General features: G+C 41.3%; 1 protein-coding gene across 1 annotated transcript; it reads right to left on the bottom strand.

The window, feature by feature from the left end:
• Positions 1–9,965: 9,965 nt before the first annotated feature.
• On the bottom strand, positions 9,966–25,240 carry CNEP1R1 (CTD nuclear envelope phosphatase 1 regulatory subunit 1). Its single transcript, XM_043599157.1, has 6 exons — positions 25,087–25,240; positions 23,919–23,990; positions 20,927–21,000; positions 17,807–17,916; positions 17,636–17,690; positions 9,966–11,332 (listed from the first exon to the last, which is right to left on the bottom strand). The coding sequence occupies exons 1-6, from the start codon at positions 25,109–25,111 to the stop codon at positions 11,291–11,293; spliced, it is 378 nt and encodes a 125-aa protein (XP_043455092.1). The 5' UTR covers positions 25,112–25,240; the 3' UTR covers positions 9,966–11,290.
• Between the last annotated feature and the right edge of the window lie 1,021 nt (positions 25,241–26,261).

Raw genomic sequence — 26,261 nt, 5'->3', positions numbered from 1 at the left:
AGGCAAAAAGCTCTCTATACACCTGTTTTCCACTTGTAAAATGAACTACTCCATCTAGCAAACTCTTACTTAGCTACCTCACTGAAAGGAAGTATTTCATGTGCACACACGATTTGAAAAATCGTAAAAGAACAGCAGTCCCTGCCCTACTTCTTCCCAGCCCCAAACCCGCTCTAAGAAGCACACACTCTCAACGCTTCTGTTTCTTCTCTTATTATCTTCGTAATCCCAAATGATAGCTAATATGCTGATTTGTCAGTATCACATATTATTTCTTCACTCCTTGCCCTGATAAGTAAGGTCTTGGCTCTCCTATACTCCCTCCCCCACTTTTCTCCCTTTATTCACCAAAACTATCCGTACCACAATTCTTGATTAAATCAGCAGTCGCTGTGTAAAGTGCTGGCACAACACAAATATCGCTCACTGCTGAACTAGGAAGGACATGAGAACCACAGTTCCTTTCTTCGACAACCCTTCGTTTTTTGTGGAGTTAATAATTGCCTTTTGCCCCCATTATCCTGGTTTCCCAGCAATCTGTCATTATTATTTTTTAAGTTTATTTATTTGATAGAGATATAGAGAGAGTGAGCAGGGGAGGGGCAGAGAGAGTGCAAGAGAGAGAGTCCCAGGCAGGCTCCATGTCAGTGCAGAGCCTGACTCGGGGCTCGATCTCCCCAACTGTGAGATCAGGACCTGAGCTGAAATCAAGAGTTGGATGCTTAACCCACTGAGGCACCCTGTCATTACTTCTTTCCAAATCCCAACATCTTTGTCTATCAACAACAGAGTCCATGTGTTCAAACATATTAAATTTTCTTCCCTGTGATCTTCCTATCCTTCTGCTGTTATCTGGACTGGGAGCTAAGGACGCTGTACAGCCGTCCTTCTGGACTTTCACTGTGGCTTCTGTGTTGGACTCCCCTTTCCCTACGTGATTGTTAGTTAGGACTTGGAGAGACAGTAGTGGTGGTCACTATGATAATGCCGTTTACTATGAAAGCTCATGTCAGGAGTCACTCTACAGTATTTATGGGAAAAATACTCCATAAGCATAAGTTTACAAATGTAATCAGATATAATTTTCACATAGCAATTTTGTTGAAAAAGAAAAACAAAGCTGGAGGTATCAAAATCCCAGATTTCAAGTTATATTACAGAGCTGTAGTATTCAAAACAATATGGTGGTACTGGCACAAAAACAGACACATGGATCAACGGAACAGGATAGAAAGCCCAGAAACCCACAATTACGTGGTCAATTAATCTTCGACAAAAGAGGCAAGAATGGACAATGGGAAAAAGACTGACTCTTCAACAAATGGTGTTGGGAAAACTGGACAGCAACATGCGGAAGAATGAAACTGAACCACTTTCATACACATACACAAAAATAAACTCAAAATGGATTGAAGATCTGAATGTGACATCTGAAACCATAAAAATTCTAGAAGAGAGCACAGGCAGAAATCTCTCTGACATCGGCCATAGAAACATTTTTCTAGGTATGTCTCCCGAGGCAATGGAAATAAAAGCAAAAATAAGCTATTGGGACTACATCAAAATAAAAAGCATCTGAACAGCGAAGGAAACAACCAACAAAATTAAAAGACAAGCTGCTGAATGGGAGAAGATATTTGCAAATGACATATACAATAAAGGGTTAGTATCCAAAGTATAAATAATTTATACAAATGAACACTCCCAAAACAAATAATCCAATTAAAAAATGGGCAGACGACATGAACATTTTCCAAAGAATACATCCAGATGGCCAACAGACACATGAAAAGATGCTCAACATCACTCATCATCAGGGAAATACAAATTAAGACTACAATGAGGTAACACCTCATACCTGTCAAAATGGCTAAAATCAAAAACACAAGAAACAACAGGTGTTGGGGAGGATGTGGAGAGAAGAACCCTCATGCACTGTTGATAGGAATGCAGACTGGTGTAGCCACTGTGGAAATGGTGTTTCCACTGTAGAACTTTTTTCCTCAAAAAGTTAAAAATAGAATGACCCTATGATCCAGTAATCGCACTGCTAGGTATTTACCTGAAGAATACAAAAACACTAACTCAAGGGGATACATGGACCCATATGTTTATTTGGACCCATATGTTTATTGCAGCATGATAAACACAATAGCCAAGTTATGGAAGCAGCCAAAGTGTCCATTGATAAATGAATGGACAAAGAAGATGTGTTATATACATATAATGGAATACTATTCAGTCATAAAAAAGAATGAAATCTTGCCATTTGCAACAATGTGGATGGACCTAGAGTATTAAGCCAAGCAAAATGAGTCAGAGAAAGACAAATACTATATGATTTTACTCATATGTGGAATTTAAGAAACAAAACAAAACAAAGGGGAAAAAAAGACAAACCAAAAGTCAAACTGCAGAGAACAAACTGATGGTTACTCACGGCAACGTTGGTGTGGATATAATGGTAAATTATATATTATATTATATATATATATGTTATATATATAATATATATATTATATAATATATATTATAATAGGTAAAGAGTGAATTAAGAGTACACTGATCATGATGAGCACTTAGTAATGAATGAAATTAGATGTACACTTATCATGATAAGTAATGAATGGGATTGTGGAATCACTATATTGTACACCTGAAACTAGTATAACACGTATGTTAATTATACTGGAAATCAGCCAATCAATCAATCAATCAATCAATCAAGTGGTTTCAGAACCCCAGCCCCAGCTCCTGCATTGTTTTTCCAAACTGTTTCTATTCAAGTGTATTTTATCTGAATCTTGATTCAGGGGCGCTTGGGTGGTGCAGTCGGTTAAGCGTCCGACTTCAGCCAGGTCACGATCTCGCGGTCCGGGAGTTCGAGCCCCGCGTCAGGCTCTGGGCTGATGGCTCAGAGCCTGGAGCCTGTTTCCGATTCTGTGTCTCCCTCTCTCTCTGCCCCTCCCCCGTTCATGCTCTGTCTCTCTCTGTCCCAAAAATAAATAAACGTTGGAAAAAAAAAAATTAAAAAAAAAAAAGAAAAAAAAATGAATCTTGATTCAAACGAACCGACTATAAAAGAGACATTTATGTAACAATTGGGGAGGTATGAGCTGAATATTTTATGGTATGGAATTATTGTTAATATTTTAGGTATGCTACAGGATTGTGGTTATATCCTTCTCTTTCGGAGAAATGGTGTATTTTCATGTGAAAACTAAAGTACTTGGGATCTTTAAAATAACCTTTTGTGGGGGTGAGAAAGAAAGTAGAAATAGGGCATAGGTGAGATGGGCTACATAAACGCTGATAATTGTTAAAGTTACAGAGCACCTGGGTAGCTCAGTTGGTTAAGCGTCTGACTCCTGGTTTGGGCTCAGGTCATGATCTCACGGTTCTGTGAGTTCAAGCTCCGCACTGACAGTGCGAAGCCTGCTTAGGATTCTCTCTCTCCTTTCTCTGCCTGCACCCCCACACCAAATAAATAAATAAACTTTTAAAAAATTACATAAAAAAATTGCTGAAGTTAGGTGATGGGTACTAGGCATTCATTACACTACTTTTACATGTGTTTAACTTTTACATGTGTTTAGGGCTTGAACCTACGAACTGTGAGATCATGACCTGAGCCGAAATCAAGAGTCAGACCCTCAACCAACTGAGCCATTGAGGTGCCTTAAAATGTTTTGTTTTGTTTTTTTTTTTAATTTTTTTTCAACGTTTATTTATTTTTGGGACAGAGAGAGACAGAGCATGAACAGGGGAGGGGCAGAGAGAGAGGGAGACACAGAATCGGAAACAGGCTCCAGGCTCCGAGCCATCAGCCCAGAGCCTGATGCGGGGCTCGAACTCACAGACCACAAGATCGTGACCTGGCTGAAGTCGGACGCTTAACCGACTGCGCCACCCAGGCGCCCCTGAGGTGCCTTAAAATGTTTTTTATTTTTATTATTATTTTTTTTTAATGTTTTATTTATTTTTGAGACAGAGAGAGACAGAGCATGAGCAGGGGAGGGTCAGAGAAAGAGGGAGACACAGAATCCGAAGCAGGGTCCAGGCTCTGAGCTGTCAGCACAGGGCCCGACGTGGGGCTCGAACTCACGAACTGTGAGATCATGACCTGAGCTGAAGTCCGACGCTTAACCGACTGAGCCACCCAGGCGCCCCTTAAAATGTTTTTTAAGTGTTTATTTATTTTTGAGAAAAAGACAGTGTGAGCGGGGGGGGGGGGGGGGGGGTGGTGCAGGAGAGAGGGGGACAGAGGATCCGAAGCGGGTTCCATGCTGACAGTGGAGAGCCTGATGCGGGGGCTCAAACTCACAAACCATGAGATCGTGACTTGAGCTGAAGGTGAATGCTCAACCGACTGAGCCACCTGGGTACCCTGAAAACAGTATTTAAAAAGCAACTTCTGGGGCACCTGGGTGGCTCAGTTGGTTAAGTGTCGTGCTCTTGGTTTCGGCTCAGGTCATGATCTCACAGTTTCGTGAGTTCGAGGCCCACAGTGGACTCCACACTGACAGTGCAGAGCTTGCTTGAGATTCTCTGTCTCTCCCTTTCTCTCTGTCCCTCCCCCACTTGCACTGTTTCTCTCAAAATAAATAAATAAACTTAAAAAAAAAGCAACTTCTAACAAAAACATATTTCTCTTCTGAGTTAATGAAGTTATAATCAACTTAATTATTTTAGTTTTCCTACTGTTATTTAAATGACATATCTTAGGGGCTCGCTCAGTTGGTGGAGCATGTGACTCTTGATTCTGGGTTGTGAGTCTGAGCCCTATGTTGAATGTAGAGATTACTTTAAACAATAAATAAAATAAAAAGGCAGGGGCGCCTGGGTGACTCAGTCGGTTGAGCATCCGACTTTGGCTCAGGTCATGATCTTCCTGTGAGTTTGAGCCCTGAATTGGACTTGCTGCTGTCTGCATGGAGCCGGCTTTAGAAATCCTGTCTCTCTCTCTGCACCTCTCCACCTTCTCAAAAATAAATAAACATTAAAAAAATTAAAGTGATGTTTAAAAAAAATAAAATTAAAAAGCAAAAAAAGAGGCAAATTTAGCATTTAGTCTTCTATCTTAAGAACCTCTCCCAAAACTAGATAAGCAAATTAGGTAAGAAAAGTTATAATTTAGTGTAATTATGTCCAAACCCAATTTCAGCACCAAAGTCAAGATTCATTCATTCTTTGGATAGTCCCTGAGCATCTTGCCAGGTGCTCTTGAGTACTGAAGATACACATTTGACAAAGACTCAGATAGGGGCTTGACAAGTAGTTTGTAACAAAAATACCCAGAATAATTTCATTTCGTCCTTTAGTTCTGCAAGATAGCTATGAACAGGCCCAAATGAGGACAGTAAGGTTCGGAGAGAATGGGTCACCTGCCCAAACAGCTAATGGAGGAACCAGGACTATAAACTGGTCAGTCTGCCAGAAGGGTCTCTTCCACCACACAGGGCCCAAAGCCCCCTTACCTGGCAGATGATGTCATGCTTAGTTTGAAGCAGCACCCTTGTCGTCCCTCACACAGATCAACTCTCCTCAAAGTGTGCTTCTTGGAACACTGCTTCTGTGCAAGTCAGGGTCTTAGTTGCGAGTAATGGAAGCTGACTTCCATTTGGAGTGAAACAAAAAAACCTTTCTTTAAAGGACATTGGGTACCTCAGGGAATTTGGGGGAGGTCTAGAGAGACCAGTCTAAGACTGAACTTTTGGGAAAAGTGCACACATTCCTGCCATGAAACGGGCCTGATGGAACCGGTGCCCCCCAGGAGCACTGCTGAGCACCTGAAGCAGAAATGCAGCAGACAGCCTCCTCACGTGCACGCGTCCCAAATGCGCAGAGTCAGGGAAGTTTTCTGGGCTGTCTGGGAGAAGCTGGACTGACGTGGCTGGGATTCCCCAAACCCAGCAAGGGTCCTCAATAGGAGCTTGGTAGACAGAAACCATGACAAATACCCCAATATCCACAGCGAACACTAATAGCTCACAAAATGGCAGGGAAACAGGTTTCTCTACTGCCGGACTTCCTGGAGCTTTTAGGTTTTTGGGCTTTTTTTTTTTTTAAGTTTATTTATTTTGGGGAGAGAGGGAGAGAGAGAGGTAGAGGGAGAGAGAGAGAGAAAGAGAGAGAGAGAGGGAGGGAGAGAAATCCCAGGCAGGCTCTACGTTCAGCATGGAGCCCAACACGGGGCTTGAACTCACGAACCATGAGATCATGACCTGGGCCAAAATCAAGAGTCGTCGGAAGCTTAACTGAGCCACCCAGGCGCCCCCACTGCAGGGCTTCTTGGAGCTCTTAATACACTTTGGAGCATGCGGAATCTCCAGAGGGGGACATAAGAGTTCCCAAACACTGGTGATCACAGAACCTTTATTTCTGTAACAGGTTACACAGGATGGGAAAGGGTGGCAGGTTTCATGCTCCACTGCTACCCCTCAGCCTCCCACTAGCTCTCACTCCCCTGGATCCCCTAGCTGCACTCTAATTCAGGAGCCCAAATCTGTCACCTGGACTGTCACAGCAGTTCCCAGCTGCTGGCCCAGGCCATGCCCCTTCAGTCCACAGTAGTCAGTCACCATCATCAGATACAAATCCACTTGTCACTTCCTACTTACAACACTCAGCGGCTCCCCACTGCCCTCACAGAACTCGTGACCCCTGGTTCCTACTTACCTCCGTGGTTTCATCTCTTGCCACAACTCCTCTCCAACTCCATGCTTCCAGTCACATCCGGGAACTGCCTGTGCTCCACAACAACCCCCCCCACCCCTGCAACTGACCCTTCAGATCAGTTTGGAGAAAACTTTAGAAAGCCCTGTGTGGGCTGGACCCCCTCCCCTGGGGGGACCTTTCATAGTACTTAAACAACATGGCAACTGCTTCATCACTGGTTTGTATTCCCCACTGGTTCTGAGAGGACAAAAATTCTTCCTCACATTTTTCTTTTTTTAAAAAAATTTTTTAAATGTTTTTATTTATTTTTGATACAGAGAGAGACAGAGTACGAGTGGGGGAGGAGCAGAGAGAGAGGAACACACAGAATCTGAAGCAGGCTCCAGTTCCGAGCTGTCAGCACAGAGCCCGACGTGGGGCTCGAACTCATGGACTGCGAGATCATGACCTGAGCCGAAGTTGGATGCTCAACCGACTGAGCCACTCAGATGCCCCCTTCCTCACATTTTTCATACCTAGCAAAGCACCTGCCATGAGAAGGGCAGCCCACAAAGCAATGAAAGAGTACCCCAGGAACTTTCTGAGAAGACAATCTTTTACTTTCATTTTCGTCTTGCACACAATCAGACTTGCATAGCAGATAATTAATCACAGATGAGAAACGTGTTATTAAATGTTTCATGATGCAGACAAGATGCTCTTCCTATTTTTTGAGGATAAAGATTATACTAAAAAAGATAACAGCTTATACTTACCCAATGCAAAAGCATTGAAAGTGGAGTCTGCAGAAAGGATGAAACTCAAGCTTCTGTGGTTTCAGCAAGAGGAAAAGATAGGGGAACTGTAGATGCTGATAAGGGCAGAGCATCTGTTAGCTAGAACGATTCTTAGCGGAGTCTCTATACAAGGTCAATCAAGGGGCACCTGGCTGGCTTAGTGAAGCTTCCAACTGTTGGTCTCAGGGTCATGAGTTTGAGCCCCACGTGGGTGTAGAGATTAAATAAAAACAAAAAACTAAAAAAAAAAAAAAAAAAAAAAGTCAACCTAGAGTCCAGTTCTAAAGGAGAAAAGCTCTTCAAAAAACAGCAGTTATCGGGGTGTCACAAGCCTTGATGCTGTCAGTGAGGCTATTTAAATGGAAAACACCTAGAATCGTTTTATTTTTTTCTTTGAAGTTTTATTTATTTAAGTAATCTCTACACCCAACACAGGGCTCAAACTCATGACCCCAAGATCAAGAGTCCTATGTTCTGGGGCACCTGGGTGGCTCAGTCAGTTAAGTGTCTGACTTCGGCTCAGGTCATGATCTTGCAGTTCTGTGAGTTCGAGCCTCACATCAGGCTCAGACCTGTTGTGCTGTGCTGACAGCTCAGAACCTGGAGCCTGCTTTGGATTCTGTGTCTCCCTCTCTCTGCCCCTCCCCTGCTCATACTCCTATCTCTCTCTCAAAAATAAACATTAGAAAAAAAAAAAAGCCACATTCACTCCACTATTCAGGAGTTTGCTTGGTTCTTAAAAGATAAGAATTTCCTCATGGTTATCCCAACTGAGACGCTGACGTTGGAAGTTGTTTTCCAACTTTCACGATTTAGTTTAACAACTAGATTTACAGAGCAGTGACTCTGTAGCATAGTGGATATAAACCTGGCCAACTGGCATTATACCTATTTTATAAATGAGGAAACTAAGCGTGCACAATTTGCCTAAAGTTACAAAACAAGCAAGTAGCAGATCTGAGATCCAAATCCAGACAGTCTGGAGTAAGAATCTACATTCTTTTTTTTATTTTTTAAATTTTTTTCAATGTTTATTCATTTTTGAGAGAGAGAGAGCATGCACAAGCCATGAGCGGAGGAAGGGCAGAGAGAGGGAGACACAGAATCCGAAGCAGGCTCCAGGCTCTGAGCTGTTAGCACAGAGCCCGACGCAGAATTCAAACCCACAAACCATGAGATCACGACCTGAGCCGAAATCAGACGCTCAGCTGACTGAGCCACTCAGGTGCCCCAAGAATCTAAATTCTTAACTGTAACATTATAACAGCTCATGAATTAAGTTCAACACACACACACATCTTTTCAGTCAAGACTTGGATTCTGGCGCTGGATCTGTCGTTAGTAAGTCGTGGAGAGCCAGAGTAAAGTCACTTTTAAAATCCAAGACTGCCTGGGTGGCTCAGTCGATTAAGCTTCCGAACTCTTGATCTTGGCTCAGGTCACGATCTCACGGTTCGTGAGACTGAGCGCCATGTCAGGACCTGCCCTGACAGCACGGAGCCTGCTTGGGATTCTCTCTCTCCCTCTCTCAAAATAAACAAACATGAAAATAAAAAAAAAAAATCCAAGACTGCTTTCCCTACCTGTGACATTGGACTGGACTCAGTCAGTAATTTCCTAATAGTGTGGAAGGGGGTATGAGAGGGTCTGGGTGGTGGTAAAGAGAGGCTAACCTGACAGGGATCCTTTGACCATTTCAATCAGACCAAACTTTTTTGGAAAAATCAATTGTTCTACTATAAGTAAAGGTATAAAAAATCTTTGGAACTATAACAAATGTTTCTTTCTTGGAGCCAATATATTCCAAGCAGTCTAGCATCAGGAAATCCTTGAAAGCATGCCAAGTTTATGTACACACTATTTTTCTAAGGGAGAAGATTCAAGGCTTTCATTAAATACTCAAAGTAGTTGATTACCCTAAAAAGGATTAAGGACCTATAAAATCCTTCTTCAGCTTTATGTGCTTGGAGGAAGATGGCAATCCAAATTTGTAAAGCACAATCAAGAAAACCTGCATCTCCTGATTAAGAGCCAAATGTCATTACATAGTGACAAGTTAATACATACTGAAGTAGTCAGTATGTAGTCGGTATGAAGTAGTCGTAGCTTAATAAACTGGGTAGCTACAATTGCTACTTGAAATGTGCTCTACTAGACAGAGTTAAAGAATGGTAGTATCTAGGGGCACCTGGGTGGCTCAGTCGGTTAAGCGTCCAACTTCAGCTCAGGTCACGATCTCGCGATCCGTGGGTTCGAGCCCCGCGCCAGGCTCTGGGCTGACGGCTCAGAGCCTGGAGACTGCTTCCAATTCTGTGTCTCCCTCTCTCTCGGCCCCTCCCCCATTCATGCTCTGTCTCTCTCTGTCTCAAAAATAAATAAACGTTTAAAAAAAAAATTAAAAGAAAAGAATGGTATCTATTTCAAACTCGCCTGTATCTGATACATATGGTACCTTAAATTTTTTAAGCATTACAGATTTTCAATGAATCAAGAAAAAAGCCCAACCACTAATTATATATAAAGTATTTATTTTTATGCACATATTTACCTACAAAATTTACAGAAAATAAAACAATGCCGAATATATAGAATACCCTCTTATGACTTCGTAGGAGCAGAGGGTTTTATTGCTGCAGCTTAAAGAATTAAAATTTTATACACATGAAAGCCAAGATCAACACATTTAAGTGGTAGCCTTGCTAAAAAGTTTGTGTCCTGTTAACTGAATGTTCAGCTTTATGGTAAATGGAATTTAAAAGACAGCTTGTGAAATAATTTAAACCTTTTCAAAATCTTCTAGTAAACAGGTAAAAGGCACCTCCAGTTCTTTAAAATATTTACAGCAATCCTAATAGTTTCAGTTTCAGGGCTATTATAGTACATGTGGCTAATATGCATACACAGTATGTCATTAACACTCTCTGAACAGTGAGAACCGTGGACTCGGGTTTGTGGTGCCACTCCCACGTGACCTTTGTGATGGAGGGGCTGATCAATTACACCTGTGCAACACCAGTGTCACAGCCACGTCCACCACAGCATAAAATCCAATTATCTAAAACAATGACTATCGAATTCCCAGACATTACATAATTTATAACTAAACTTGTATATTCAGAAGCCTTTGTGGAGTGTTCTTAAAATTAATTAAAAAACATAAAGTATACTCAGCGTTAAACGAAAACAATGAACAGGAAACTTACTAACACAATAGTGGCTGAAATTCACTATCTGGCTTCATGAAAACTGTTTCTCAAAACGTCTATAATTTCTTACAACGTACACAATGGAGAGGAGTCTTCCTCAGTTTAGGCTCAATCCGATGTTTTTCTTGCATTATGATTAGAACAGAGGAGTGTAAGAATGAAAGGCACAGCTATGCAGGATAGCTGGGTTTAAAGAGCTGTGGGGATGGCAAACAGATGTTCCTGAAATACTGGTGCAGGAGAACAGAGTCCGAGTAACATCTCCCTCTGTAACACTGGCATTGATTTGCTATTTACAGTAGTTTGCAAAAATACATTATAAAAACTGGATGAGGTTCTGTTTCTAAGTTTAACTTAGTAACATACAGACATACTTCATCTGCAAAAGTCTCTGCAGGGTCTGAAGTACTAAAGTGACACTAATACTGAAACACAGATAATCAAAGGTACCGAGCCAGAGAATGCGAGCCATCATCATCAAGATCACCTGGGTAAATATTGCACACTTCTTGTCAGTTGCTGCTATGACCTTCACATATCCAACTGTAAAAGGAATCCTTTATGGCTTTTTGCTCAATCACTTATTTGAAGAAAGGCTGTTGGAGGTCCCGTAACAACGAGAGTACATTGTCATTGAACATGAGGCCTAGGTTTCAAAATGAGTTTTCCTGTCTGTAAAGATGAAAAAAAATGTTTCAATACACAGTTCTATTAAAACTATCACTTCTCCATAAACCTTAAGGTGCATTTGAAGGGTACCAGAACACCCCTTTATATTAAGTAAAGATTAATCAATTAATAGTTACGTTTTCAAAGTTTTCCTTGTGTGGAGCATTCTTTCTGAAATCTTCATCACTTTTTTTTTTTTTTTTTAACGTTTATTTATTTTTGAGACAGAGAGAGACAAAGCATGAACGGGGGAGGGTCAGAGAGAGGGAGACACAGAATCTGAAGCAGGCTCCAGGCTCTGAGCCATCAGCACAGAGCCTGACGCGGGGCTTGAACTCACGAACCGCGAGATCATGACCTGAGCCGAAGTCGGACGCTTAACCGACTGAGCCACCCAGGCGCCCCGAAATCTTCATCACTTTAAAACACAATCTGTTTGATGAATTCCCTGTCCACTGGCTACCTAAAAACCGACCAATCAATCCAATGAATAAAATCCCAACATGTATAAACCAATTCATGCTCCTTGCCAAATGGACGTTTATAAAGCATAAATGTATTTGAGCAAAAACATTTTTCCTTTTCCAACATTACATTTTTAATTCCAAATGAAAATGTAAACCAATGGTTGGAGTACTGGACAGTCACATGTTCAGTGTTAAGTGGATGTAACTCTTCTGTGAGGCCAACGGTCTTTTTTTTTTTTAATATAAGCTCTATACCCAACGTGGGGCTTGAACTAATGACCCCAAGATCAAGAGTCACATGCTCTATGGACTGAGCGAGCCAGGTGCCCTGGACCAACTGTCTTATTTATCAAAAAAAAGGGTACATGCCACATAATCCAAATAGTTCTACTTCTGGGAAGTTTTCTGAACGAAACTGGACTTGAGTGTAAAGCTGTACACAAAAATGGTACTAACTCTTTCATTCAATATCTACTGAGTGCCTACTATGGGCCAGGCCTTGCATGAAATGCTAGGGATCCAGGAATGAACGAGACAGACTCCCTGGTCCTCTTGGAGCTCAAGTTCTGGCAGAGAATACAATACGTAAGTAATATAGAAACTGTGGAAACAACTGTATGACGAACAGGGCATTATATCATGATGCGTCCGTAAAATGGGACGATACATAATTAAACAAAACAGAAGACCCTAACTATGACAGTGTGGGTAAAAAGCCCAGAACCCTGCATGCGATTCACATGCAATACATGGTGGCTCTTGGAGCCTAATACTGGGTCAAAGAAGCAGGTCTGAAAATTCCTTAATATCTTTTATGAGAAGTGAGAATGTGCAACATAATATAAGACACCTTTGGTTGCTGAGACTCCAGTATCCTCAGGTCAAAAGTGCTGTCCAGGGGCGCCTGTGTGGCTCAGTCGGTTGAGCATCCGACTTCGGCTCAGGTTATGATCTCAGGATTCTGGGTTCGAGCCCCACATTGGGCTCTGTGCTGAGAACTGGGAGCCTGGAGCCTGCTTCAGATTCTCTGTCTCCTTCTCTCTCTGCCCCTCACCCACTCACACTCTCTCAAAAATAAACTTAAAAAAAAAAAAAAAAGTGCTGTCCAGATTCTGGTCACCTTAAGATTCTCCCTTTCACTTCATTTTCAGCCATTTGATTTTTGACAATTCCTTGACACACTGGTAGAACTTGGACACTAATTTTTTCACTGTTTTGTTGAGGTACAATTTATATGCAGTTAAGTGTTCAAACCTTGTGTACAGTTTTATGAGTTTTAACAAATATATACGGCCACATAGCCACCACTCAGATCTAGCTACAGAACATCACCACCACCCAGGAAGTTCCTCCATGCCCCTTTCTAGTCAATGGCAGCTCCACTCCTTACACAGACATAACCACTTACCATAAATTCTGCCTGTCTCTGATCTTTACACAAATGGAATACTAGTGTGTGTCCTTTTGCATCTACTTCTTCCACTCAATGGGTGTGAGATTCATCCATGTTACTGTTTCAGTAGTTTGTATCATTTTATATTGTTGATTACAACATAAAATATACAGTATTCCACTGCATGAATAGACCATTTGTTTTATCCACCGTTTTAATCTATTTTAAATTACGTAAGACGTTAATATAATCTCATTTTTTATGTTTTTTAAAAATTTTGAGAGAGAGAGAGAGAGAGAGAGAGAGAGAGAGAGAGAGAGAGAGAGGGAGAGAGAAGCATGCACGCATGCACAGGGGAGGGGTAAAGGGGGAGTGGGGAGAATCCCAAGCAGGTTCCATGCTATCAGTGCAAAGCCTGACATGGGGCTCAAACCCACACACTGTGAGATCATAACCTGAGCCAAAATCAAGAGCTGGAGGCTTAATTGACTGAGCCACCCAGGCACCCCTAATGTTATCTCGTTATTAAAAAATTCAAATACAGGGGTGCCTGGCTGGCTCAGTTGGTGGAGCATACAACTTTTGATCTCAGAGTTTTGAGTTCAAGCCCCATGATGGGTGTAGAGATTACTTAAAAAGAGAAAATAAAAAATGCAAATGCCGCTAAACAAAATCCTTCCTTCCATCTATCTCAAATTCTGGCCCTCTTACAGAAGAAATCAGTTTTAGCATGAATTCTCCCAGACTGTGTTCTATGGGTTTACATTCATATATATAAATAAAACCTGGAGGGTTTTTTTTTAGTTGTTTATTTATTTATTGAGAGAGAGTAAGTGAGCATGGGGGAGAGGCGGGGGGGGGGGAGGGAGGGAGAGGGAGGGAGGGGGAGAGAGAAGGGGGGGAGAGAGAGGATATCCCAGTAAACAAAAATGAGCAAAGAAAAAGCAGACAAACCAAGAAACTGACTCTTAATTATGGAGGACAAACTGGTGGTTACCAGAGGGGAGGAGGAGGGGGGATTGGTTAAATAGGTGATGGGGATTAAGGAGTGCACTTGTGGGGCTGAGCACCAGGCGATGTATGGAATTGCTGAAATCACTATATTGTACACCTGAAACTAACAGAACACTGTATGTTAACTCTACCAGAATTAAAAAATAAATGGTACTAGGGAAAAAAACAACTGAAAAAAAAATACCAAACTGAGTATATTGTTTGGTAATTTTCTTCTTGCACCTAACTTATCTTGGAGGTCCTTCCATGTCCACATTTACAGATTTACTTGTGCTTTCCTATTTTCCCACCCCCCTGTTGAGAAACATAAAACCTGTTTCCATTTTTTCCATACTGCAAAGGATGCTGCGATGAACGACCGCGTACCTGCCTCCTTGTGCACATGTGATGGTCCCCACTGGGGGGAGATAGAGAAAAGGAGAATGGCTGGGTCGTGAGGCATGCCAATTTTACATCTTACGGGATGATGAAACTGCCTTCCAACACGGCCATACCAGTGTATGTTCGCCACAGGCAGTGTGTGGATGCATCTACTTCAGTCAGCACAGTTCTGGGGGTTTAACTTCTGCCCATGTGACAGGTAGGCAAAACAAACAAATGGAAACTCAGTTTTACCTTGCATTTCCCCAGTTACAAATGAGGCTACCACGTATCAAATGTACTATTTGTCTTTTTTTATTGATTTTTAATACGTCTTTAAATATTCTGGATTCTATCCTCTACTAGATACCTTTCAAATATATGTATTTTTTGATCTTGAAAGAGAGAGTGAGAGAGAGCCTGAGTGCACAGAGGGGAGGGGCAGAGAGAGAGAGAGACAGACAGAAACTTCTAAACAGAGTCCACGCTGTCAGCATAGGGCCTGATGTGGAGCTCAATCCCACAAACTATGAGATCATGACTTGAGTCAAAATCAAGAGTCACATACTCAACAGAATGAGTCACTCAGGCGCCCCCCCACCCCCACCCTTTAAGTTATTTAGTTTTTGCAATAATCTCTACACCCAATGTGGGGCTCGAACTCATGACCCTGAGATCAGGAGTCACATGCTTTTGCCACTGAGGCAGCCAGGTGCCCCACAAATACCTAATCACTACTTAATTTCTTGCCTTTTGCTGTACAAAATTTCCAAATGTTGATGCAACTAAAGGTATCCAACCTCTTCCATGATGGCGTTTCTGTGTCTTATAAAAGAAAAAGGAGCTTTTCTGCACCAAGATTATAAACATATTCACCTGTATTTTCTTCTAATGCTTTAATTGTGGGATGTGAATGTCTTCTTAAATACATTTACAACCAGGGGCGCCTGGGTGGCTCATTCGGTTAAGCATCGGACTTCGACTTAGGTCATGATCCCACAAGTTGTGAAGTTTGAGCCCTGCGTTGGAGTCCTCACTGACAGTGTGGAGCCTGCTTGGGATTCTCTCCTTCTCCCTCTGCCCCTCCTCCACTCTCTCATTCTCTCTCAAAATAAATAAATATATATATAAATGAAAAACTTTACCTGGAATTTAGTTTAATTGATGCAGAGATCTAAATTCATTTTTTTCCAAATGAAGTCAATTATCTAAACACTACTAGCCCAATTCTTCCCTTTTGACTTAAAATACTATCCTTATTCTCTCCTAATTTAAAAAAAAAATTTTTTATGTTTATTTTTTTTTGAGACTGAGAGAGAGAGAGAGAGAGAGAGAGAGAGAGAGAGAGAGAGAGAGCGAGAGCGAGAGAGCGTGCATGCGCAAGCCAGGGGCAGAGAGGGAGGGAGACACAGAATCGAAGCAGACTCCAGGCTCTGAGCTGGACATGAGCACAGAGCCCGACATGGGGCTCGAACCCACAAACTGTGAGATCATGACCTGAGCCGAAGTCGGACACTCAACCGACTGAGCTACCCAGGCGCCCCCTTCTCTCCTAATTTTTAAAAAATCAGTGTTGGGACCCCTGGGTGGCTCAGTTGGTTAAGTGTCCAACTTCCGCTCAGGTCATGACGTGATTCTGTGCTGACAGCTCAGAGCCTCCAGGAGGCTTTGGATTCTGTCTCCTTCTTTCTGCCCCTCCCCGGCCTGTGCACGTGCATGCGTGCACACTCTCTCTCTCTCTCAAAAATCAACAAAGAGGCACCTGGGTGGCTCAGTTGTGTCCAACTTCCACTCAGGTCATGATATGACTTCAAGCCCCACCTCGGGCTCTGTGCTGATAGCTCAGAGCCTCAAGCCTACTTCAGTTTGAGTCTCCCTCTCTCTCTGTCCCTCCCCCACTTACACTCTGTCTCTCTCAAAGGTAAATAAACGTTAAAAAATTAAAAAAATAAAACAAACATTTAAAAAAATCAAAGTGTTTAGTCTTTATTCTCTTCACTCATAGCAGTGGGCTTCCTGCTCCTAGTATCTTTTTTTCCTCTTTATTCTAATTTTTTATACAAGGTATTACTTAATACATTAAAAAACATTTTTTTTAATGTTTATTTATTTTTGAAGGAGAGAGAAACAAAGTGTGAACAGGGGAGGGGCAGAACAGAGGGAGACCAAGAATTCGAAGCAGGCTCCAGGCTTTGAGCTAGCAGCACAGAGCCCAACGTGGGGCTCAAATTCATGAGCTTTGAGATCATAACCTGAGCCGAAGTCAGACGTTTAACTGACTGAGCCACCCAAAGCACCCCAATAATTTTTTGATTTGAAGGGAAAAAAACACCTTAATAAATAAATAAGCAAATCAAAACCATGAGATTTCTTATCTTTTAATTTTAACTAGGCTCCACCCCCAACGTGGGGTTTGAACTCACCATATGAGATGAAGAGTCGAGTGCTCTACTGAATGAGCCATTCGGACACCTGAGATACGCTTATCTTAATACGTCAAAACCTGATCAACTTTTAGAAACACAGTTGGCTTGTATGTCTGCAGTCTGTTGATCTGAGATCTAATTTAAAATCCTACATACAGAATACCATTAGTTTACAAAACCTACACCCACCAAACTAGTTTTGGCCCATAGTGACCACTCTATATTAGACCTATGATGACTTCAATTATAAGACACTACATGGTGATTTTATGTCATTAAGAAAGATTACACTTGATCTTAGCCAAAAGGCTAAAAAGCGATGTCATTAATAAAGATTAAACTGGGGGTGCCTGGCGGGCTCAGTCAGTAGAGCCTGTGACTCTTGATTTCAGGGTTGTGAGTTCAAACTCCACACTGGCACAGAGCTTACTTACAAGAAAAGACCAAACTGTACATCACCACAAATTATTAGACGCATCTCAATTTCAGAGACGTAAATGTGTATCTTAGGATCAGTGCTATAAAGGATATTCCCACCATTAACCCTTGCCAACTGACAATCTATATTAATGTCTGTTTTACTTAAGCCAAAACCGTTCAGTCCTCTCACGCAGCTCTGTAATTTTTTAACATAAACAATACTCACATCGTCACAAGACATGTTGTATTCTGCTAGTACAGTTCGACATCGAGCAGCTATACTGAAAAACTGTGGTCAAAGGAAAATTGATCACATGAGAAATAAGCTTTTAACAACCCCTAGATGATCAAGAAGGTGCTTTAAGCTGAGACTAAAACTCAATTCTGCAAAGGATACATTGACGGTGCAACGACCCGCTTGTGTATTCCAGCAAAAAACAAGCCTATCAGAGTGATACAGCTAATGGTGAAGAATGGGTGATTCCATAATGACGTGAAGAAGGACACCTGAAAAAGAAGAGTTTGAACTATAAAAACGTTCAAAATCTCAGAACAATACCAACACCTACCTCCCCACTTGTGCTTAAATACATGTTAACATTTTAATCATCTCAAAATACGAGGATTTGAAGAATTCAAAATAATCTTAGTTGTTTTGCTGGCCATAAAAATAATTTGTTTCATATCTTTCACCTACAAGATAGCAATAATCCCCCCATTCATTCTCAGGACTTGAACCTTTACAAATGCATTCCTATAATCAAAAACCATCCTACCAAAAATATTTACTGAACCCTTCCTAGCAAGAAGCAATTTAAAAAAGCACAAGAACGGGGACACCTGGCTGGCTCAGTTGGTAGAGCATCTGACTCTTGATCTCAAGGGCCATGAGTTCAAGCCCCACATGGGGTATGGAGCCTACTTCAAACAAACAAACAAACAAATCAGAGTCTAAGAGAAACAAAGGGCTAATTTCGGATCTGGGTATAATCAGATGACAGCAGGCAACAGGACAACATGAATACGTGGAGACAAGAGTCTGGGATCCAGCACTGGAACAAGAGTGGGCACTGAAGCCAGATGACTGGGGAATAGAACTTGAAGAAGGAAAGATGTGTTTAAAGTCTGGAAAAAGAAATCAAGTGGACTAGTTACTAAATGGGAGCAAGAGAATTAAGCCAAAGGCCTGTGTACCTCACTCTCCTACTGAGAGATGCGTACGTATTTCAAGAAAGAGAACTAAACTTAAAAAAAGCTAGCTGGGCCAGCATGGTATGGGTTAAATAGATTTGTCAGATGAAGAAATGAGAGACTGAAATATCAGAAACGGAAAAAGCTCCCAGAAGAATAAAATTCTGAATAAAGGTTAATAGTCCAGAGGAACGTCTTCGTGAAAACTTTAAGGACAGGAATTTCCACAGGCCAGCTCTATTTCACATGGCCTACACAATATAAGCACATATGGTGTCTTAGGTGTTAATTTTAACTAGAACAGTATCAGCTTTCTTTCCTCCATGGCAACAATCAACTGCATCTAAATCCCAATTTCCCCCTTTAGATCAGGCATTTGTGTACTGTCCAGTGGGCTATATTCCTTCTCTCCTCGGGTTCTCCCAGCTAGACACAAGCTGGCTTTTGAGTCTGCAACTCTTGCTACAGAAACAATTGCTTTTTAAAACTCCTTTCAGGTTTGAGGTTATTAAATACTGAAATACAAAGAGCTAACCCTTAGGCTAATAGTTATATTCTCACCTAATTTAGAAAATTACATTAACTACAGAGTTTTGGGCCTATTTCAAATTACATTTAATTCTGTGTTTTATTAAGATCTCAACTAGCTGAAATCAGCTTATATTTTTCCCAATTAGAAGTCAGATTCATTTCCCAAGACAGACCTTTTCAATCTTCTTGGCAGCCTCCTCACTCTTCCCCTGAAGATGAGCACCAAGCACAGGCTTAAGATCCGACTTTTTTAAACGAACACACAAGAGAGTTTCCTATCTGCCATAAAAACTCCTCTATTAACGTAAAATTCCATCTCCAACCTCCCCTACCTCCTATTCTTTTATATCTCCACCCCAGTGGATAAAGTCAGAGAAACTACATGCTGAATAAACCCCTGGCTGCCTGAATTGCCATTTGGACTGCTGACAAAAGCTGGCTTTTAGGTTTTTCTTCTGTAGAACCTAACAGACTATAAATAAAGCTGGTAGAAGTAGTCTACCTAATTACACTTTAAAAAAGGATGTGGGTTTACGATTTGAGAAAATTACAACATCATTACCTCAATAAAGCTCCACTGAGGGAAAAAAAACTTCACTGAAAAATGGGAGACTGTGGCTTCTCTAATAAAAAAGCATGAGTTTGAAATTAAGGTACAAGTTAGAAGAAAGAGGTAGCATTTTGAGAAACACGCTATCAGATTTCATCAAAGGATGCTTCAAGAAATAACATTATGAAATCTGTTATTGCATTTGGTATAGGGATGTTCTTGGACAGTGCCCAAAGGGAGATCTCTCAGTGTTTCCTATATTAAATTTCAGGCAGGAAATTTTTTTTTAAAGATAAACGTGGACAAAATTTTTGCTAGCTTATGGAACTTATACATGTGTTCTCTTCACAGAGAAACAAAACCATGGAACTGTGACTTTACTGATTAGGTAACTCAGAGACTAATTTGTAACTCAGTTTTGGCAAGTTTTCTGGCCCACATGGCCTTGTCTGTGACCTGGTTTCCTTCCTGTTTTTGGCCCTCCAATCAGTCTTTTTTATTCTAATCTGACTTTGTTTTACACTTATATTTTGCTATTTTATCATATGTTTCCTGCAAAGTCATCTCAAATACTTTATGGTTTGAGGAAAGGAACTACCAAAGACATGTCATAGAAGAAAATGGTATTTTATAATTTTTTAAAGCTGGCACAGATGACCCTAAATGAACAAAGGAGAATAAAGTCAATGTGTACACTGAAATATTTAAAAATATGTGAATATACGTAAAAAGATATGTAAAAAGCTCAGAAATGAAGGAGAAGTAGTGTAAGTGGAGTAATATTTCTTAGGCCTTTTTCCCTGTGAAAGATACTTAATCTACAAGAGCCAACCAAAGTTTTTCTTAAGCAAATGAATGTACAGGATATTTTTAATATAAGGGTCAATATCACTACTTGTAACAATAGGTAGCATTTGAATAATACTTTACAATGAACAAAGCACCACTACATTACCTCATTTAATCTGCAAAAAATTTTAAATCAAGACTTCTGGGGGCGCCTGGGTGGCTCAGTCAGTTGGGCATCTGACTTCCGCTCAGGTCATAATCTCATGGTCTGTGGGTTCAAGCCCTGCATCGGGCTCTGTGCTGACAGCTCAGAGCCTGGAGCCTGCTTTGGATTCTGTGTCTCCTTTTCTCTCTCTGCCCCTCTCCCACTTGTGCGCGCTTTCTCTCTCTCTCAAAAATAAAGAAATGTAATAAAAAAAATAAAAATAAATAAATAAAATAAATCAAAACTTCTACCTTTTGTGTCTCGGGATCTATTAACCAGTTCCAGGCACCAGTAGCTGTACAGACAGATACCACTATGAGAAGCACTGAAGAAAGATAAACATGAAATTAGTACGGACACAAGCCGTCAACAAATACATAAATCTATAAATGAATAAATGTATACAAATACCACCAATTTCCTAATAAATGACAGCCAAAGGATGCAGCATTTTATTAAAATGGGGAATGCACTCAACTGAGGAATTAGGAAACTTGCTGTATGACCTTGAGGAATTCACACAAAAACTGGGATACTTAGTAACTGAGGATAATACCGTCCCTATTAGTTTAGTCAGAACTTTCGAAGATCAATGAAATTAAAAGCAGTAAGAACCAAGATAGTAAAATTTTAATATAAGATTCCATATTATGTAACTTTCAAAGTGCTTTGTGATTTTGCAGATTTTGTAAATTCAAGTTAAAAAACAAAAAACACCTCTCATTTTCAAATGTAAAAAAACCAAAGACTCCTTTATGAATGCACGGAGAATTCTGACTAGAGGATTTTGTCTTGCAGACAACTGTCTGCTGTTAGGAATGCAGAGTACACAATCAAGATCAGATTTTCTTTAGAGACTTTAAGATCAGGGTAAAAATGACTGATAGTAGAACTAAAAAAAGTTTTCCTCCTCCCCACTAAGCTAGAATTATTTTAGGAATTCTAAATAGATCCTAAATAAAACGTAACAGTAAACGGTATTGGGCACCTGGCTGGCTTAGTCAGTGGAGAATGTGACTCTGATCTTGGAGTTGCTGGTTCGAGCCCCCCATTGGGTATCGGTATGTGTGTGTGTATGTGTATATATATATGTATATATGTATACAAAAAGGAAATCTTTGAAAAAATTTCTTTTAAAAATAAATGGTACTCCTGGAAAATAATAAAAGTGCACCAAGACTTAGTTAATATTCTGGGTATCAAGCTACTATCCTTCAGTTAGGATGCAGACAGTGTTAAAATGTAAAGATCAGGATTCAAAGAACAATAGAAACATAGTAAAACTGTATCTAGGATTCCTGGTGATGTACTTTTAGAAGAGGCAAATCATAGGAAAACAATCTTCATTTTAGGTATTTAGTATAGAATCAAAATTTCAAAATTACATTCTCAGCTCAGAACAGACTAAACTCAATTTCTTATAATTCCTTATTTCAAATAAGAAATATATACTACACAGATGCCTCTTTTGAAAAATGAAGCAAAAGCAAAATCAAACCCACCAGAAGGGACCTCAGACACATATTTTTGATTGGTGTATTACCCAAGCTGAAGTCATTTTCACATAAGCACAGAGACCATGAATCACAGAAAAAAATAAACTACACTCACTATATTATATTTTGTAAGATAGGACATTATCATATACATTTAAAAAAATTTGGGGGGTACCTTCGTGGCTCAGTCAGTTGAGTGGCCGACTTTAGCTCAGGTCATCGTCTCACAGTTGGTGGGTTCAAGCCCCACATTGACAGTCAGAGCCTGGAACCTGCTTTGGATTCTGTGTCTCCCTCTCTCTCTCTGCGCCCCCCCCCCGCCCCCGCTCATGCTCTCTCTCACACATTTAAAAAAAAATTTTTTTTTTTACAAAAAAAAGGAAAAAATTTGAAGTAGCAGTGAAATAAGGTTTATGGGGTAATTCCTCCATAAACCAAAGAACTTGAGAAAATCATTACCTGTAAATTCTGACCAATCAGAATCCTCACAGCATACAAATAAAATTTTGCCAATAGATCTAATAAAAACATCACAAACAGTCTTGACACAGAAAACACTCCTAACTGCACTAGTGCTCTCTGGTCCCACAAACTGAATTACACTTTGAAATGCAGGATGTTTTCAACATGTGCTGTTGTACTTCCCTCTTTGCAGGAATTCAATTAAAAAAAAATTTTTTTTAATGTTTATTTATTTCTGAGACAGAGACAGAGCATGAGTGGGGGAGGGGCAGAGAAAGAGAGGGGAACACAGAATCGGAAGCAGGCTCCAGGCTCTGAGCTGTCAGCACAGAGCCTGACGCGGGGCTCAAACTCAGAATGTGAGATCATGACCTGAGCTGAAGCCCGGCGCTCAACCGACTGAGCCACCCAGGTGCCCCTGCAGGAATTCAATTTTAATAATATACATCCAAGAACCTAAGACTGGTCCCAACATAAGTGAGTAAAGCATTTTGTGTGCTGAGGTCATTACTTGTGTATTTGTCTGCATTTCTTGTGTATTTCCACGGGGTAATAACCACAATTCTTTCAATCCTATTTTGTGTTACTTGTGACATTTTGAGTTGTTAAAACGTGAATTTGTTTTCTTGGATAGGCTTCCAAACAACACAATCACGCTCTGCTAAAACTAAGGGTAATTTTATAACCTTTGTAAAGTATATGTTAAATATGGTTTTCCTCAATAAAACTTCAACAGTTTATAACCAAATTGTAAAACCGCTAAACAAGTTCCTGAAATTATTATATATGTTACTTATCAATATTGTAATATTTAATTTTAGAAGTGCATGTATTTTAACGGAAAAATAAAAATTCAAACACATAAAACACTGTATGGCCAGTTCCTCTTCTTCACAATTTCTTTAGGATGCATTGTTTACAAATTTAAATAAATTTAAAAACTGTCACAACAGGGGCGCCTGGGTGGCTCAGCCAGTTAAGCCTCTGACTCTTGATTTCTGCTCCGGTCGTGATCTCAGTTTCTGAGTTCGATCCCTAGTCCAGCTGTGCACTGACAGTGTGGCGCCTACTTGGGATTCTCTCTCTGCTCCTCTCCCACTCTCTCTCAAAATAAACAAACTTAAAAAAAAAAAAAAGTAAAAACTGTCAAAACAAAAGGAAATCTTATGGTTTAGTAAAACATTTGTTAACCAAAAATTTTACACAAAAGCAAATCATTGCTAGGCAGAGATAAAAGTATCAATTGTCAGTTTATTTTGCCTTAAAGAAACATTCAAGAACTTACTTCTCCAACGTCCAGTGGCAGGTTGCAAACAATGAATATATTCTGTAAGTCTCCTCTCAAAAGCCTTGAGATCTAGGTAAAGAGATGTCAAATTCCTAATTAGCCACTCTGACGAGTTTGAATCTATTAAGATGAAATTTTAGATACTCTAACTGCTTCAGGTGTTACACGCCAACTTACATGTATCACTGCACTGTTTACTTCGTTTACTATGACAGCTTTAAGCACTTGACAAAAACATTAGATTTCTTTAATTCCAATTTCACATATAAGGAAACTGGCTGGTTCACTTTTAGAAGCTTCGTAAAATGGTATGTGGAAAATCAGCAGCAGCCTCAGCCGGCGCCAAAAGCTAGAATTTGGGGGGTTGCAAATAAAAGGATCAGAATCAGGGCGAGTTTTAATTCTGTTGGAACCAAGAACTTTCTATTAGAACAACGTATTCCCCTAACCTCAAAGGCTTCCAGGTCTATTTGACCGCAATGACCCGATTCCGTTTTCCAGCCCTCATGTTTAATTAATGGCTATGCTTTTTGTCCGGTCTTACTGGACTCCTGATACGGCTAACGGGTGGGTGTGGAAAGACACTCCCCTTTCCTCCCTCTGACTGGGTTACAGGTGATCTTCGTGACACTACTGAAGCTCAAACTCGGAGGCCTTCTAAAAGGGGCGTCCAAGGTGCTCCTGAGTGAGCAAGGAAGGCTCGGTCGCGTTTCTTAAACTTTAAAAGGAGATCAAGAGGCACTCCCTTACTCCAGCAGGTACCGGAAACCACAACAGGAATTAAAGATACAACTCCCATCGTTATCAATATAAAATAAGGTGAATTAGCATTCACAGAAAGCAAAATGCAAATCTTTGCCAATGAATAAAAACAAAAGCAGCACAGAAGAGGGGCTCCCGGTCCAAGCTGCGGGGGGTGGGGGGAGAGGGGGGATGGGAGAGCTGACGCAACGGCCCCCCCAGCGCCCTCGGAGGCCAGACGCGCCGGAACCAGCGTCCGGCCCTCTCTGGCCGCCCCTCGGCCCCCAAGCTCCGACCCCCTTCAGTCCATCCTCGGCCTCCTCTCCCCGGGGCGGGGTCCTCGCCACTCCAACCCCTCCAGAGCCCCGCCGGCTTCCGGGAGGAGCCCGGGACGGGCCCGGGCAACCCAGCAAGCCCACTCTACCTTCCGCCTGCTCCAGCGAGTTCATGTCGGGCGGCAGCTCGGGTCACCGCCGCTGTCCCGTCCGCATCGCAGCTCCCCGGCCCGCGCCCGGCCCGCAGCGCCAGCTCCCACCTCCAACCGCTCCCCACTGCCCCTCCCCGTCGTACCGCCCCTTACCTACACCCGCTACGCTCATTGGGCATCACTGCCAGACCCTACAACTAATACGGTTTCCTATTGGTTAACTCCGGCACCGGCCTCGGGGCCTAGCGTTGGACGGTCAGCTGGAGGGACCAAGAACTGCCGGCGGCCGAGCTGGTGTAGCGCTGGCGCCGCCGCCTGCCCCGGGGGGGAACTGCAGCCTGTCCGAGCCAGTTCGCTCAGAAAGGTATTCTTAGCTTTTTGTCAGGTTCTTTCATTCCTCAAATGTTTACTATTGAGCGCCCATTTCCTTCTGAGCGGTGTCCTGGTCGCTGATGAGGGAATCAGAAATGAACCAGCTACCCTCCCTCTAGCACGTAAGGGAGTGTAGAACAAACTAGAACCCAAATAATGGATTTAGGTAGAGTACCACTTTCCTTGATAACCTAACTCCTTAAGTAGGTATATTTCCCTTGGTCAATTTTTCTCACCTTACCCGACTTTCATAAATCATAAAGAAGGCAAGCAAAGTATGAGCCCCAGTACCTAGAACTTAAAAAAAAATCTGTAAGGTATTGACTACATTTATATTTAGTTAAAATGTTTCTTATTGGGTTCCTTGTGGTTATTCATCCAAGAACTATTTATTGCATGATGTTCTAGGCACTGTATTTTATCAAGGATACAGTTATGAGGAAGATAGAGAAGATTTCTGTCCTAAGAGAGGAAGGGTTACAGCAAGCGGTAAACATGCAAATAAGTAATGCAATGCTTGACCTTGGGATCCTGAGTTTGAGTCCCACCTTAGGTGTAGAGTTTACTTAAAAAAATAAATGTCATGCAAGTAATAATTGATTTCAGATAACGATAGGTGTGTGAAGGAAGTAACAGTAATACCATGCAGTGAGCTAAAGGAGGGGTAAATTAATTAATTAATTAATTAATTGTTTAAGCCCTCAGTCAAACTATCCCTTTTCACTTCTTGCTCAAGGCTCCATTTCTCCATCTCCAAGCCTTGTTCATCAGGTTTTCCTTCTGTCTCCAGCAGTGTCTAA

Source organism: Prionailurus bengalensis, chromosome E2, assembly GCF_016509475.1.
Source record: "Prionailurus bengalensis isolate Pbe53 chromosome E2, Fcat_Pben_1.1_paternal_pri, whole genome shotgun sequence".
NCBI classification, from domain to species: Eukaryota; Metazoa; Chordata; class Mammalia; order Carnivora; family Felidae; genus Prionailurus; species Prionailurus bengalensis.
This window is presented reverse-complemented; position numbering and strand designations above follow the sequence as displayed.

Coding starts and splice junctions, on each gene's coding strand:
- CNEP1R1 (XM_043599157.1), bottom strand. CDS start 25,111: ATGAACTCGCTGGAGCAGGCGGAAG. Junction 21,001..23,918: donor TGCCACTGGACGTTGGAGAA/GTAAGTTCTTGA, acceptor ATCTTTCTTCAG/TGCTTCTCATAGTGGTATCT. Junction 17,917..20,926: donor TAGATCCCGAGACACAAAAG/GTAGAAGTTTTG, acceptor CTTCTTTTTCAG/GTGTCCTTCTTCACGTCATT.